This window comes from Patiria miniata, unplaced genomic scaffold, assembly GCF_015706575.1.
Source record: "Patiria miniata isolate m_02_andy unplaced genomic scaffold, ASM1570657v1 HiC_scaffold_13, whole genome shotgun sequence".
Lineage (NCBI taxonomy): Eukaryota > Metazoa > Echinodermata > Asteroidea > Valvatida > Asterinidae > Patiria > Patiria miniata.
The window spans coordinates 15,669,927-15,686,896 of record NW_024037051.1 but is presented as its reverse complement, the minus strand read 5'-3'; the positions used below and the strand labels follow the sequence as shown (position 1 = coordinate 15,686,896).

At 41.3% G+C, this 16,970-nt stretch overlaps 1 protein-coding gene across 2 annotated transcripts in view; it reads right to left on the bottom strand.

Moving 5' to 3' along the window:
• Nucleotides 1-14,130, bottom strand: part of LOC119721398 — a 63,673-nt gene extending 49,543 nt beyond the window's left edge. The window contains exons 1-16 of one of the 2 annotated variants that reach the window (XM_038191465.1): nt 14,061-14,130; nt 12,302-12,472; nt 9,699-9,728; nt 8,878-9,039; nt 7,812-7,920; nt 6,655-6,818; nt 6,276-6,526; nt 5,361-5,523; nt 4,801-4,921; nt 3,823-3,913; nt 3,215-3,322; nt 2,918-3,079; nt 2,363-2,516; nt 1,766-1,972; nt 1,126-1,325; nt 7-184 (exon numbers count right to left, since the gene is read on the bottom strand). In XM_038191465.1, the coding sequence (XP_038047393.1) occupies nt 7-184; nt 1,126-1,325; nt 1,766-1,972; nt 2,363-2,516; nt 2,918-3,079; nt 3,215-3,322; nt 3,823-3,913; nt 4,801-4,921; nt 5,361-5,523; nt 6,276-6,526; nt 6,655-6,818; nt 7,812-7,920; nt 8,878-9,039; nt 9,699-9,728; nt 12,302-12,458 (2,257 nt within the window). In that variant the 5' untranslated portion in view covers nt 12,459-12,472; nt 14,061-14,130. Of the gene's footprint in view, nt 1-6; nt 185-1,125; nt 1,326-1,765; nt 1,973-2,362; nt 2,517-2,793; nt 2,898-2,917; nt 3,080-3,214; nt 3,323-3,822; nt 3,914-4,800; nt 4,922-5,360; nt 5,524-6,275; nt 6,527-6,654; nt 6,819-7,811; nt 7,921-8,877; nt 9,040-9,698; nt 9,729-12,301; nt 12,473-14,060 lie in introns of those variants that run through there. The other variant, XM_038191466.1, reaches the window with a different exon arrangement.
• Nucleotides 14,131-16,970: the final 2,840 nt, after the last annotated feature.

The window sequence follows — 16,970 nt, the reverse complement described above, 5'->3', positions numbered from 1 at the left end:
ACTTACGTTGGCACCTCGAGCAGCCTTCACCAACGTAATTGGAATCGCAGTGGCATCCATGGACTTGGTTCATGGAGCCGCAGAAGGCGTGCTCGGCGCATTTCACCGGGTGGCAGTTGGCCTGGCCGCCAGCCTCACAGACACAGGACATAGTACAATCATGGTTGATCCACTGCTGGTTAGTCTGCAAAAAAAAATAATAATTGAAGGCTAAGTAATGGGCCCAATTTCATGGAGGTTCTACGCAGAAATACTGCGCAGCAAGGTTATGTGCTACGCACGAGTCAGCTGAGATTGCTTTCAAGCAATGTACATATTTCACGAGATTTTAGCCTAGAGCTGTTTTTGTTCAGCAAATATTTTTCCTAAGTAGATTTTTCCTCGACAGCTCAGTGAAATTTGTCCGAGATTTATTCCAGGATCACCCTCGCACAGAATCCTGTCCATGTTATTAAAGGTAGAGTGTATCATTTGTCATTTGATTGAAGTTAACAAAAGTGCTCAAAATCTGAAGAATGGTGCTTGTCAACTAATATGATGAAGTTTTAGCTTAGCAAATGCTGTATAGTATTCCAAGAAAACAATATTCGAAGACCTCAATTTCAGTTCAAAACTGAGGTGCCGAGTCATGTTTTGAATTGCGCCTAAAATCAGCATCCGGGACACATTCTCTCACATTTTATGACGTCACTATTAATATTTTTGTAAAGAACAACTTAGCCAGAGAATACATCTCTGAAAGCAAGTTCACAATTTTAAATTACAAGGCACTTCAAGTTTCAACCAGAAGGAAGGGTCACATGATTTTGCATGTAATATCGAAAACGAAGACCCTGGATTATTCTATCGATTCCCGTAAAAGTCATGTTCAGATCTCTTATGGTTGATATTATGTTGGTTTCAAAGATTAAATCTATTAATCTTAAACATGACGTCACGTGACCCATGATGACGTCATCATGAAGTCACTTCATTTTTCATCCATAACACATCCCGGTCTAGGTACACACCAACTTTCAACCCAATCTGACCTGCAGTCAAAATAACCAGTCATTTCAAATCTCTCTCCCCCAAAACCACATCATAGGAAAATAACACTTAAGGTGGAAGAACAAAATGATTTACATGATAGTAGAGGTCACCGTAGCGACAGCCGCATTTGGTCTCTAGAATTGGCACGCTGTTCTCCATGACGTATCCGCTAGCAGTTTCGCAGCCCTCCACACAGCTCAACTGGCAGATGGCAGCAGCCATCGGTTGGTAGCAGGTAGCTTGGCAGGCGCTGGCGCAGATGGTGTATATGGAGCCTTGAGGACATTCGAACGCTGGGTGGGACAAATGAATTTCATTTTGTAATTTTCTTGTTTCTCATGTGGACGTGTGAGCCAAATCCACCATAAACAATCAGACACACAGAAACCAGGATGCGGTGGCAATGAACATTAATAGAACACAATGGTCCGATTGGTGTTATACCCAAAAAACCCTGTACGAAAAACAAAATTACGATGACATAAGGCCAAAAAAAAATACTTCTGCTTCCAATTACATGGCATTTGATAATACGGTCGGTAGGTAGGGAATTTTTTTGTGCCAATTTTGTTTTGTGCACGATCATATGGAGGCGTCAGCGTGTTCCAAGGGTAAAAGGTAGAAATTGATGGTTTTTTGGGGTTTTACCATTTTGTCCATAGAAAAAAATTAGGGCAGGGGCTGTCAGAATAGGGTAGGTAGGGAGGGGTCTGTTGACGCCCAGACTACTTACGGCAGCTGAGCTTCTCACGCCAGCCGATGATCGCATTCCCTTGCTGGAGGTACTCCAGCCTGTTCTCCACCAGGATGCGGTTGGCGTACTCTGTCAGCATGTTGCAGCGTATCTCGTCGTCAAAACTCCTGCGGGAGCACAAGTCGTAGATGCAGGTCCTGTACATCTCTTGCGGGTCAAACTGCTTGTGACCCACTGCGAACACACCTAAAATGGGTTCGGAAATAATCATATACTGTCACAGTATATTCAAATGTAACTTAAAACTTTGTTACTGTAGGCAGCATTTTTATTACAACAACCCAATTTTACGGATAGACTCTTGTAATGTTTGTCTGTTTTGTAAGTACCTGAGTTTTTTTTAATAAATTCTTCAGGGGTGAGATTGGGGGAAAATGAAAAATACATGAAATAATCAGCAGAAGAGAGTTTCAGGGTCGCTAAGGGCCATAGCAATGTAGCGTCTATGACATATGTTTGTATTTGTCTGAGAGCAACCCTTAAAATACCCATCACTTTTGTTCTGCATACACATTGATATGTAAAACCTCAGGATTCCAGGTTTCAAAGGCATTCTTTAAAATCTGAATAACGTACCATCAGGGTTTTGGATAGGCTCGCATGCATCCTTGACTCTTTGAAGGAGGCCGTCATCACTGTTGCAGTAGTCCAGATCAACACAATCATCACAACTGGGACATTCAAAAGGGTTGGCAGTCCAGGAGTCACCGAAATCGTTGATTTTGCTCGTCTACAAAAAAAAAGAGGAAAATAAATGATCATCAGTGTGGTACTTTCCTCACCTTCCAACTCTGTGGCTCAGGTTCGATTCCCATCGGATAAATATGTGGATTGGATTTTCAGTCATTACCTGATTGAGTAGGTTTCCATGCAATATTTACTTAGGGTTATCTCAAACATTTTTGTATTGCCTTCTCTTGACAGGTTTCTTCAGGCCAGATGAAGCCATATACCGATTTCAAACCTCAAGTATCTCAAATGAACCAAAGTAAATACTGTGCGTTTACCTCTGTTCCGTTCCTCATGATGAAAATGCCATCTTTGTGAGGTTTCATGCTGCAGTGAGGTTTTATACCGATTTCAAACATCAAGTATCTCCAACGAACCAAAGTAAATACTGTGTGTTTATACCTCTGTTCCATTCCTCATGATGAAAATGCCATCTTTGTGAGGTTTAATGCTGCCGCAGAGGCCGCACATGTTCTCTCCGTACAGGGTCCGGTCCACAAAGATCTTGTAGGTCTGCCTTCCATCCCACATGATCTTCATTCCATACTTTTCACTGCTAACCACCTTTAAGAAGAAAGATAGCGAAAATTAAATCCGAACACTGTCTATACTCACTAGCAGACCTGTATTTGCAAAAACAAATTCTTCTGTACTGAGACCCAGCTTAGCAGCTCTCTGAAAACTGTCCCTTTTACTCACCACATATTTGCCATCCATGTCGATATTGACGTCTTCGCCTGCGGAGCAAGGCACATTGTTGATGTTGTTGTTGATGACAACTTGCTTGTTCTGCAGGAGGAAGACTTCCTGGAAGACCAATGTAAGATTACATTTTTGTTTACTCTAAAAGTCAGTTTGTTACAACTGAATTGCCAATCTCTAACATGATGGGTATGGCCAAATCCATGCAGAAGTGGACCCAGCTGAAAGTTTATAGTTTATGAAATCTTCGGAATTACAAGCATCACAGCCTCAAAATGTGGTACCGAACGCACAGGGACCTTTTACTTGAATGGTGTGCCAGTGATGAGATGGAATATGGTAAAATGTATCTTTTTTTTGTCAAATGGAATGGACCATTTACAGCATTGGCATAAAATGCCAACAACACACTCTCTCGACATGTGCAAACCCGTACAATGGGAATAAGGCAGCGACAGTAAAGTTTTGCATTTTTTTTCACACTGAGGGCATAGTCATGTGCTGAGCCAACATGGACATTATAACTGTAGTAAAGGTTACTGATGGTGAATCTCAGTTGGGCTGGACATGGCAAGGTTGGTTTTCTCTTCGTTTCTGTGCTTTACCGTTCCGCCAATCTGGACCTCCAGCTGTCGATTGAAGGAAACTTTCTTGTTCCATTCGGGTGCCACGTTAACGCCAACGATCTTGAAAGTCCTAATGAATATAATGACAAGAAAGTGACGCAATGACAACTGTGTTCCAGGATCAGTGACGAAACTGACTGAAGAAGTGTGAGAATGAAATTAGGGTTACAGGGATGTAATAAACACAACAACCAACATCAAATGACACAAACACAGCATACAAAGAAAAAATGACGCAAACTGAGCAACGCATACATATCAAATCCTTTGTGGTCAAAAGGACCCCATGTAAACTGGCCAAAGCGCACAGCCAGATGACCTTGGACACATAGAGATAAGAGCTCCCGGGCTCTGTGTATATACAGTAGCGCTGCCTAGCACGTGTACAATAAACAGACCCTACGCACTGAGCCATTGAGCAACGGCAAATTTTATTGGAGTTTAGATGTACAATTCTTTAGTAAATGAATACACGCGAGCCTAAACTTTAACCAATCACAATAAGGGTTATATTGTTGGAAAGCTGACGAGACGAAGAAAAATGACTCGAGAGATCTAAGCTCCCAGGTGGGGCTATTTAACGTTATGATGATGTTAATGGACCAGTTCTTGGCTGAACGCTCGGTTTACACACAAAACAGGGAGATTTTTGACTGAAAATGCAATGTTTAACATCAATTCGCGAGTGAAACTCAGTGTTTTATTCAGTTTTTCTTTCATTTTCTGAAAGAGTATATTGTCAGGGTCACACTGTAGTGAGATCTAAGGTATACCCTGTCGAATAATGAAGTGGTGGCGACAGATGTGAAAAAAGGCCTGTTTTCAATGATTTTTTTCGCCGCGTTCTCTCATAGAGGTTGCACATAAAAACTGGCCCGGTGGGTGAGTTCCCCAAAGGAATTCATATGAACAGACAAAGGAACAAACTAACAAACAGATAGGCAATGTCGAACCCACCTGTCGGCATCTTCCACACAGGGCTGTGCCAGGATGTACTTGCACTTGCCCTGGTAGTTGAAGCACCGGCCGCTGAACTGAGTGTAATGGGGATCTCCCCAAGCACGGCATAGGGCATACTCTGAAAGCACAGTCGTTAAACACTTTTAAAACGTTACCATTATTTTCAGTAGCCCACTGGGCTAGTTGACTAAGGCCACAAAAAAAGGCTCCGGTTTCTGGTATGCGCGCGCGTCGCCGTAGCCATGCACGTCGGCAAAATGAAAAAGGTTTTTTTCAATGAAAGATGATGTCTCAAAACCGCCAAACTCACTCGTTTAACTGGAATCCTGCTGCTGCACAATTTTAACGTGTTTTTAGATTGGGTTATGGTCGACAATAAGCTTTATGTGGCCTCTCTGGACTCCCATATATTTGCACTAAGTTTAGTCGGGCACCATTTGCAGTCATCAGCCGACATTTGAAGCAAAAAAATCAGGTAAAAAAAAAAAAAGCCGCGTCGCCGCACCACATTAGGAAGGAGTGACTGATAATTTTTTATGATGGCAAGGTACTCTCACCGTGTTCGCAATGTTCGCCATGGAACCCGGCCCTGCATGCACACCGGTACTCCGAGCCGCTGACAGGGACGCATTCCCCACCCCGGGTGTTGCACTGATGCTCTAGGCAGGCGTCAGGGATGAAGTACTTCTCTTGCTTTTCTGGCAAGCACTGGTATTTCACCTGTGGGACAGGGCGTGTTAAATACAACTAGGAATTAACTCAAACATTTTTAAGGTAGGAAATGGTAAAAGGTTTGTGATATGTGATCATAGTGTCTGGGGTTTTAACTCTAGCTCCCTGTTCGTTTGTTGTGTACTTGAGCAAACCACTTTACCCCAATTGTCTTTCTAAACCTAGAAATAGTTGTGTTTGCTGGAGAATCGCCTCCCTCCCCCTGGGGCAGTGGAAATATTGGGGGATAGGTGGCAAGAGCGGCCTCCCCCCAGTGTAGATTCCTCAAGAGGTACAATGAAATTATATTTTGCCCTTCACCGACATATAAACAGTGTATACTCAGTGTGTTACCTCCCCAGTGAAAGTTGGAAAAAATCACTCGGGTGGGACTTGAACCCATGACCACCTGCTTTCTAGTGCAGATGTCTTACCACTCGACCACCGAGCTAATGGGATCGGTTGGCTGGTGAAGTGCAAAACCAAATTTGATTTACATCACCCCGACGCAACAATTCCATCTTATGAATAGTTAATACGGTACCCGCTGCTCTATACATCAGATTCGAACCAACCAAACATTGAAGAAGTACACTGTAATACAAAATATGTGTGAGTAAATAAAACTGCTTTTAGGCCCTACAGGGCAGTTGAAAACCACCCCACATACCACGGTTTTAGTGTTCTGCAGTGTCGGACAGTGCAGTAATGGACAACTAAGGGAAAACAAAAAATATATCTAGTTTAAAAAGAAAATGCACCTTCAAGTATTTGAAAGTTCCAGAGCAAGGATCTCCGAACACACCGTTGTTCACTTCCACGCGGCATGAGTGAGCCCCATGGCAAAGCTTGCCGATGACACTCCGGGATTTGGGTGAGAAACACTCGGTTGAGCGCATGGAATCACCAGGGCAGACGTCGGTGCTGCTTCGCCCGTAGTTGGCATTGATGATGTTGACGTACTTGCTGCCACAGTTGACGTAGGCAGTTTCATGCTGGCAGAAGTGTTGAACTGTACGTTAAGAGAAAACGTTTTCAAAAGTTGCAAAGAAAGCAGCCTAGTCTTGTACTTCCGAATCAAGTTAAAATGTTGTAAAACCCAAATGGATAGAAAGCCGTCACCTTTGACCCAAGGATTACCTTTGGAATGGAAGCTGTTGAACCAAAACTTTCCCCTACTGCCATATCCGGTCGTGAAAGCCACATATTTCCAGTTTTTTATTCTTGGTGGGCACCAGGAGAGTGACTGACTCGCCCCAGCACGTCCAAGACGGAAACAGCCATCGCTCCAGTCCACCCAGTATCTGTATAAACAAATTCAAGCACAACCAATCATAGTATTTGCAGCATTTATGGACACTCTAAAGGTATTTGCAGGAAGTACTAAAGGTACAGTCTATCATTTGTAATTTGTGCATTTTGTTCGTTTAAAGCAATCAAAGTTCTCAAAATCTAAAGAAGGGTGCTGAACAACTGACCTGATGAAGTTTCAGCTCAGCTTCAGCTGTACATTTCGAGAAAAACAACATTGTAGGATCTCGATTTCAAATCAAAAGTTGCTGAATCATGTTTTGAATTGGGCCTGAATTCAGCGTCCGAGACATGTTCTCACTGGGCCGATTGCAGCTCTGTGATGTCGCGCACTGATCCGACAAATTATAGCAACCGCGCACGCGTGTGCGTCGTGTCAAAGCTTGCGCGCACTTTGCCGAATAAAAGAAATACAAACGGAAATTTCCAACGATGTCTTTAGACGCATCGTTGGAAAGGCCTTCTTTCGTTGACTTCTTCAAAATGACAGCATGCCATAAAGAATAATTGCACAGGGTGTTAAGTGCCATTACTATCTTTCAACCAAGTATGCTTTTCAACAATTATTACGTCAGTTACTTTTTGGATAGCTGCAAATGATGGACTGTAGCTTTAAATCATGATCACAAGGATCTTCTTTTATTTCTTTAAAAATGAATTCTGACTTAACGCATGTACTTCTGTGCTGGGTTGAGATAATTTATTGAATGGGTTTTCTTTTTGATAATGAGTCTTTTGCAAAGATGTTCAACATTTCAAACCTATCCTTTTGTTTAGATTTACATCAATGATAAAACGGATAACTTTACGCTAGAAAATTTGAAAATCTCGTTTCGAATTATTTTTTTTCAGAATGCCACGCTCCACATTGGTAAAATCATCAGTAACAGTCAATCCTTGAACCCAAAATTTCAAGCACAAAATAAATTCAGAGAAAAAAAAACAAAGACAATTTAGACATTGGACAGCTTGTCCTAAGTTCCCACCCTTTTGATTCCTCCCAGCTGACTACGTTGTTCTCTTTCCAGATGGCTTGGGGCGTGCACTGCTTACACTTGCGGAACACTGTTTTGCTGTTTCCCCATCCACCCATGTCTGAAAAAAAAATAAGAAAACTAGAGATACTATGTCTGTTGCAACAGAACAAAGGGCTTATTCACATTATGCTTACTTATTAGTAACATTTTGTCATTGTACCAAGTTTGAAGTCAAACCGATGAAAGGAAGTGTACACATTTTGGAAGCAGAATAAAATTTAAAATATTAAAAACATCATTAACAATCAACCGATGAAGTCATTGTGATGTCACGTTGGTCTTAATTTGCATACCAGTACCATTATCTACCTCCCCACCAATTTTCATGGCAATCGGACCTTCCCTTATAAGTGTTTAAAAAAAAATCACATTTTTGATGACGTCATAATGGCGTAACACATTTTCCAAAATTGTGTGCATATACCTATTACCTAACAAACACAAAATAACAAGAATTTTGAATGGAGCATCTTGCGTTCGTGAGATATGGCTTAAAGATCCAAAACTTCATAAAATTCATATAAAATCGCATGAGTCTACCTACATACCGAGTTTCAACCCAATCCGACTTACAGTTCTGTAGATATAGGACTTCAAAATATACACTTTGTGATGACGACACGTGACCCATGATGATGTAAAAAATTGACGTCATCGTGACGTCACTTCAAGTTTCATCTATAACACATCCCGGTCTAGGTACATACCAACTTCAGACCAGTAGTTCTGGAGATATAATCCTTCAAAATATGCACCTATTTTGTGATGTCACGTGACTCATGATGACGTCAATGTTCGGCACACATGGTCTAAGTGTGCGCCAAGTATAAATGTACACACTTAGTGCCGGGAACAAAAAAAATGTGTACAAATGCTATGGGCCGAAATGACTGAATTTAAAGGAAAAAAGGAGAAGAAAAAATCTTAACGAAAACAAAGGCTGTTTCGGCTGGTTGCCGAAACACAGCATGGCTAAAGACAGCATTGACAGTGTCTGGGCTCATTCTGCACTTACTGAGTTCGACCAAGTCACTCTGCTCCCCCTTTGTTTCTGAGAATCCCAGAAAAACGTCGTTGTGGGCACGAACTTCAAACTCCACCCGGAAATCGCCATTATCCAAGGGAGGAAGGTCGTAGCGGTAATGGTATTCGGTGTTGGTCTCAATGAGCGGGATTTCTGCAGTTAAAGCAAAGGTAATGAATTTGATGCAATTTACATGACTCTTTGACTACCACATGTTACAGCCACAGCATAATCAGAGTCTAATTGAGTCCTCTTACAAATACATTAAAAAAAATTATTAGAAGGCGTTTCCATGTAGTCAGAGTCCTACCCATAATCAAAATAATGGCATCTTTGTGAATACTTGGCCAACACACTGTCACGTTGATTCGAATATCTTTTTTTTAAATTTTTTTATTTTAGTACTTCCTTTATTCTTCACTGAGTGACCATAAACTATTGAGAAGGACCTCTAGAACCTAACTTGGCACTTGGTACTCGGTTGGTTCTCCTAAATACTCCACATGGGAGTTTTAACTGGAGGCCAGAAACACCGGGGCAAACCCCTTCTCTTTGCGATAAGTGTTACTGGGTTCTTTTTACGTGCATTGCATTACACAACACGCGGGATCTACGGCTTTACGTCACATCCGAAGGACGAAGCAATAATGGTTAAGTGCCTTGCTTGAGGGCATAAGTGTCCAGACCCGGGCTCAAACCCACATTCTGCTGCCATTGAAACACCATAGCATGAGTCCGGTGCGATACTCTTAACCACTAGCCATGACACTCCACACTACAAAATGTAACAAAAATCTTAAGTGAATACTGACCTTGTTCTCCATGAACTGGGCCTCCTTTACCTAAGAAAGAATCAAGGAGAAATGGTAATATTTAATTAGTACCTGGTTAACTCTTTACTCTTTTATCACTGTAGGGCGTGAAACCACCGTGCCTATGGGTTAAATTACATGTGTATGTCCCCTATATGCAGGGAGGGCATTGGCCGATCCAGGGGAGCATGCCCTGGTGTTAGATGGGAAAGAATGTTGCAACCTGACGCTACTTCAGTGGTTGTGTACAAAGTCTATGGAGCGTCAAGAACATTTTCTAAGTATTTCTTAACAAAATTGGAAATGTTTCTCAGTCCCAAATTCATGTCTCATTATCATTTTTGCTTTGACGGACCTTCATTGAGATGATATATGAAGAAACAAGTCAGGTGTGTTTACAAACACAAATGCCCCACAACCGTGACTGTTCCCATGACATAACACCACTCTTTTAACATCAACTTATGTACCTTGGTCACATGGAACGTTCATTGACAGCATTAGTGTCTTCTGTAGGTTTTATATGAATTAATCCCGAATCCCTATGATCTCAGAATAAATACAAGATTTCTATTGTTTTAGCCACTGTGACCTTGACCCTTGACCTTTTGGCCCCAAATGCAATAGGCTTCTTAGGATTGCCAAGGACAATCCACAAACCAAATTTGAAGTTCATATGTAAAGTATTTCTCAAGTTATCACGCTGACAAAATTTCTTTTGTTTTAACCACTGTGACCTTGACCCTTGACCTTTTGGCCCCAAATGCAATAGGCTTCTTAGTATTGCCAAGGACAATCCACAAACCAAATTTGAAGTTCATACGTAAAGTATATCTCAATTAAGTTATCACGCTGACAAAATTTCTTTTGTGTTAGCCACTGTGACCTTGACCCTTGACCTTTTGGCCCCAAATGCAAAAGGCTTCTTAGGATTGCCAAGGACAATCCACAAACCAAATTTGAAGTTCATATGTAAAGTATTTCTCAAGTTATCGCACTGACAAAATTTCTATTGTTTCAGCCATTGTGACCTTGACCCTTGACCTTTCGGCCCAAAATGCAATAGGCTTCTTAGGATTACCAAGAACAATACACAAACCAAATTTGAAGTTCATATGTAAAGTATTTTTTCAAGTTATCGCGCTGACAAAATTTCTTTTGTTTTAGCCACTGTGACATTGACCCTTGACCTTTTGGCCCCAAATGCAATAGGCTTCTTAGGATTGCCAAGGACAATCCACAAACCAAATTTGAAGTTCATATGTAAAGTATTTCTCAAGTTATCGCGCTGACAAAATTTCTTTTGTTTTAGCCACTGTGACATTGACCCTTGACCTTTTGGCCCCAAATGCAATAGGTTTCTTAGGATTACCAAGAACAATACACAAACCAAATTTGAAGTTCATATGTAAAGTATTTTTTCAAGTTATCGCGCTGACAAAATTTCTTTTGTTTTAGCCACTGTGACATTGACCCTTGACCTTTTGGCCCCAAATGCAATAGGCTTCTTAGGATTGCCAAGGACAATCCACAAACCAAATTTGAAGTTCATATGTAAAGTAATTCTCAAGTTATCGCGCTGACAAAATTTCTTTTGTTTTAGCCACTGTGACATTGACCCTTGACCTTTTGGCCCCAAATGCAATAGGTTTCTTAGGATTACCAAGAACAATACACAAACCAAATTTGAAGTTCATATGTTAAGTATTTCTCAAGTTATCGCACTGACAAGATTTGTCCGGACACACACCCACCCACCCACACACACACACACACCCAGACTTGTTTCACATACCTAGTGTGGACTTTCCTTTCTTTTCGTGTAGTTAAGGAACACCAGTGGAAAAACTCATTTTTCTCAAACTGTGAAAACTCTTACAACCCAATTTTTTTTCAATGATTCCCTTTAGTGTTTCTCTTCATTCTGCTACAGATAAACCTAACCCAAAAATGCCTCTAAACCTGTTTTCCAGAAATGGGGAAACACTGTGTGGACGTGGGCAAGTCCACACAACGTCGGTGCTACCTACATTATGTGGACGTCTTTTGTTCGGAAGTCCACACTGCGTATGTAAGACAAGCTCACACCCACCCACACACCCACCCACCCACGGAAGGACAAGGCGGAAACAGTATGGCCCTTCGGCTTCGCCGCGGGGCATAAAAAGCAGCGTCAGGTTGCAACATTCTTTCCGTTAGATGCTATCTGCCTGTGGGTGGGGGAGAGTTGTTGGACAGTGAAAAACCTCTGACCTATTTGCATTTTCTATCACTCTGCACCATCTTGTTTAAATGTTGAAATTTGACAATTTAAATAGTATAAAGGCTTTAACAAGCCAATTGGTGAAATGGAGCATTGACATTGTTACTTGAATTTTTTTTTCTTGAGAGGTGTTTTTTTGTTCAATGTCTGTTTGTTTGTTTTTGGTTTGTTTCCTTTTTGTTTTTGTGTTTTTGTTTGTTTGAGTTTTGTTTAAACACCTTATTTGTATTCGTGTAGTAGGCCTATATACTGAAGAAGTGTTGGACTGGTCTTTTAAATGTATACGCTAATGTTCAGAGCTCTAGACTACAAATGGCTTCTATTGGCCTACACAACTTACACCTGAGTGGGCCAAGCTCGTAGTAGCCATATTCGTCATCATCGAATGTACCAGTGTCACCAAAGCGCAAACTGGAAACGGGCAAGTGAGATTTGTCTCTCAAGAATCCAGAGTCCTCATTGTCTGCGTGGATGTTGCAGTCTGCGTTGCACTGCATTCCTTCCTTGCAGCCTGAATGAACAGACAAGAAAGGAAACGAAAAATGTTAGCCGAAAAAATTGAAAACAAAAGAAATACTGGGCCCCACAGAATATTCCAAATTGGACATTGTGCGTTTGTTTTAGGCTTCAGTCAAGCTTAACCAGCTGAGGTAGCAGACAAATGGAATTTATGAACTTTTTTCTCTCTTGAAGTTGAACACAATTCATTCTTTTCACTTAAGTTTAGAACTAGAAGCAGAAATATTCCCATATCTAGCCATCACTAATTTTTCCTTTCACTTTCAGTGACCTATCAGCCATCAGAATGTGATAATAATAGGCATATGTCCTGAGTGATAAATCAAATTTACCAGGGAAAATATTGAAGTATTTTATCTACTGTGTTCCTTCCTCCATGCTGAGAAACACTTCTAAATTTTCAGACTAGTCTCATACCGTTTGTGCACAGGGTGAAAAGGGATGGCCAGATATGGGAATCTTTCCCTAGAACTAGTACTAGTAGAAGCATGTCCATGGCTAGGGGGGGGGGGGGGGGGGGCCTATATAGTCGTGTTCCCTAACGTGGCGCACTTCGAAGCTTACCCACATTTCCTTGTGTAGTGTTGCCAAACCTCTTTGTTGACAAACCTCAAATTTATGCAGTGAAATACTGGTACTTTTACCTTATTAATGCTTGCTGTTTAACCTTTGTGAACAATTTCGGTTTCATAAAATTTAAGCCGAAATTAAAAAACGGTGGCGTCCGGAAATTGGGCACAATTTGGCGGAGTGTTCCCTAACGTGGCGCACTTAAATAAATCTCGGAAAATTCCAAATTAACATTTAAGAATCTCTGAAAACTTGATAAATTCTGATAAATCATTCTTATCTCTACTTACATACCCAGCCAGATGTTTGTCACAAAATTATTTTCTTATTTTTCGGGGCATTTTCAAAGGGTTCACTTTGCACTTGAAAATGAAATCGGAAAATCACGCCAAAATAAGTTTTTCTTTTAACTTTGTAGCGGGTAAATAAATTCGCGATTTATGAACGGGAGTGTTTATAACTTGATGAAATTTCACTTTCTGTGAAATTTCAGTTAAAACTTTTGCTCTAGCTAGGCGCTACAGGCGAAAAATCAAAGTGCGCCACGTTAGGGGCCGCGCCACGTTAGGGTACATCAACAATACTGGAATTTCAAATATAAGTGCACATTTTGCTATTCAAAAAGTTAAATTTGTGTTGGCCTTGACAATTCTACCAAAACTTTAGTTTAAGTATCATTTTTCATCTTTTTGTTTTTGTAAATCATGTCTGAAAACAAGATTAAACGTTTCAAAAAAAAAGTACAGGTATTCATTTAACAACGGTACGGCATGGGTACGGTACCAATAATGCGCACGTACGTTGGGCATGTTGCGCTGGCAGCCGGAGGCAAAAATGAAAGGCCGTATCGTCACGTGTTTTATTACATGTGCGTGCAGACGAAACATTTTCAACATTTCGGAGGACATTTAAAACTAGGTTTTAATGAGTTCGCAAGAGTCTTTAGTTCTTAATTTCTGTTTAAACAAAGTCACAAAGTAACGGCTTGGAAGTTGTCAATCTTAACTTACCCAGTACAGCCTCAATTTTTAGGTTTTTAAAAACCGCCACTGATATGTGGCGAAAATTCTCCAGCACATGTGCATGCTAGACCAATTTTGGTCTAGGGCGCCCTCTCTTGACAATTTACACGCTTTTCCATTTACCCGTAACACGCATGCGTGATTCATTATTTTGAGTGAATTTTCTTTCCTAAAATGTGTTTAATCATTATCAAGTCCTAAATTTATCGATGGAACAAAATTTGACTTTTTATTCTTTTACACATGACTCTGGAGGAGCCGTAACTGACGCATACGCATTATGGTCGCTGACTATTTTGGTTGCACAAAAAAATAATTGCCACCGTACCGGCGCGACGGAACTTCAAAGTCTGAACAAGACGTCATAACAAGCTTAACAACAGATTCACACGAGATTTTTTCGACTTTGGGATTTGGGTTTTTTGTTATTATTTTATTCCCGTGTAGGCTTCGGTACAGTAGTTTGACTCAGTCACCGTAATAATGTAGGCCTACCGTAGTGAAAGCGCCGGTTCAGCTGTGATTGATATTAGAAATTATGTCTCCGGGAAAAGTTGTCGCCTCAGTTATCACATTTCACCGGGCACATTTTTCGACATGTCATACTGATGCGAGATGTAGTCTAGCTATTTTTCCGAAAGTGTGTCCACACATACACGGATGCTATCAGTGCACGGGACTTTTTTTCCACTGAGCCCCCGTAGTACAGGGCCAACGTATCCGCACCGGGGATATTGGTCTCAATTCCGGTCGCACTTACTGGGTGTTCAAAGCGAATCCGCAACGTAAAAGTGGTCAAATTTTCTTCCAGAAATGAAAGTCGAATGGCACAACAAGACCGTATTTTGAGGTATAGCGCGAACTTCCTGTTTGCCAAGTCGCCCTTGCGCTAAGTTGTTGAAAAACTATTCACTGCAGTTCAGAATTATTGATTAAGGATCCTGTAATCAAAAAGCGACTGGAAATTTAAAAGTCTGTCTCAGGTGACGACTTTAAAAAATAAAAATTAAAAAAAGTGTGAAAAAATACACTCAGACTACGTCCACTTCAAAGTTCACAAGCCAGAAAATCGCATTTTTTTAATTCCTTTACAAATAAGGAAATATTTGAGTGGAATTCAAATAAATATACTTAACCTGTAGAGCTGACGCTGCAGCCGCATCCATCCGTGCCTGTGGGGGCACCGCCCCAGTTCGTCATTGTGCGTCCGTATCTGTCCTCCCACCAGCCATAGATTCGGTTCTCGACTCTCCACCGCATCACACTACCGTGGGCCTGCGGATCGGGGGAGGAAAGGGCCGGGGAAAAAACATTTGATTCAGGTTAAATTCGGAAGTTAGGCTTAAGTCATGATTATTTTTAATCCGTCGGAAAAATGCAATCAAGGATGGGAATTAATTCGCGGCAAACGTTATTGAACGCCCAACGGCGGATCTGGGGGGAGGGCCAACGGGAGCCATGCACGCTTCCCCCCCCCCCCCCCCAAAAAAAACGAACCCAGCAAATTTTTTGTTATTTTTTTTTATTTTTAAAGTGATGTCGCAAAATAAAAAAGGCAGCTACTGCGTACATCACCATCTTTTGCTTAAGAAAACGATTCGGGGCCCAACTTCAAACATGAAGGAAAGCTCAGGACCGGAGGCTTTAAATGTTGACGAGAAGGCATGAAGAACACGCAAAAGGTGAAAAGTACAATTGTGAAGGTAAGAAGTCGAATAAATTGAAATTCCCGTGATAAATTTCGTCGCCAATGTTTCGAGAGGTCTAATTTATATTTTGAGTGAAGTATAGGAACCCGTCCTTCACGTGCACTTTTCACCGAGCAAATTAAAACGGGACAACAACGCACCTATGGTCCTCCAGTGTCAGCGCTGTTTTCATTTCACCGCTGTGGGCGAATAATTATGATAGGCCCATAGAGCTATATTTAATTACTATATTAAACTCCTCATTCTTGCGCGCGCGGAGATGCTTTGAAGCCGCTCTGGGCGCAGACGTTTTGAATTTATGTGCGTGTTTGTAGAACACAATCAAAATAGATGGATTGAATTTTAAAAGTGTACTCTAAATGCAACGCGCAAGTAGAAGTTACGCAAACAACTTAAGCGCGTTATGACGGTTCAAAAAACGTCACGGCGAAAAGCATATGCAGCGGAGGGGACGCGCACACGTTGCGCTGTTTGCGCAGAGCAAAATGAAACGCTCATTTGCCTGATCGTGCGTTTCGGTTTTGGGCGTATCGGCTTCGATGACGCACCGGTATGGAATACAAACGCAGATATGCAAATAGCCGTACAAAAGCCTTACAAAATTTTGAGTTTTCCATAGGTTTGTGCACAAACATGGATACGCCCATCAGGCATTTCTTTGTACATCGAGTTAGCGCTCTAGTAATAATATAGCTCTATGGATAGGCCCCAGTGTAATGAAAACTTATAGCGCCGGTATCCGCCGAGTAAAACGCTCATAATAGTGCGTTCTACAAGAACAAACAATCAAAACGTATATGCCATAAAACTGAAAGAGTGACATTTGTCTTGAGAAATTATTTGAATGATTGGAATAAAGAACACTGTCGTAGTTTAAGTGAAAGAATGTTCCAGAGTTTGGGAGAGGCGTGTGAGAATGAACGATCCCCAACGAGTCTGGCAGTGGCTGAAGTAAAAGGAATTGGAAAAGGTGTCATAAACCCAACTTTTATCCGAATGTTATGAGTAATCACTTATTGGACCCGCTTTTCTAAAGCACACATATTGATATACATCTAGAAAAGAAGACAGTTTACTCACAACGTAGCTGATGAACTGCTCGCAGTACTCCGAATTGTCGGCCAGGGCAATAACTTGCTTTAGTCCGGCGTTATAATTGATGTTGGCGGTGAAGCTTCCAGGGTCTTCG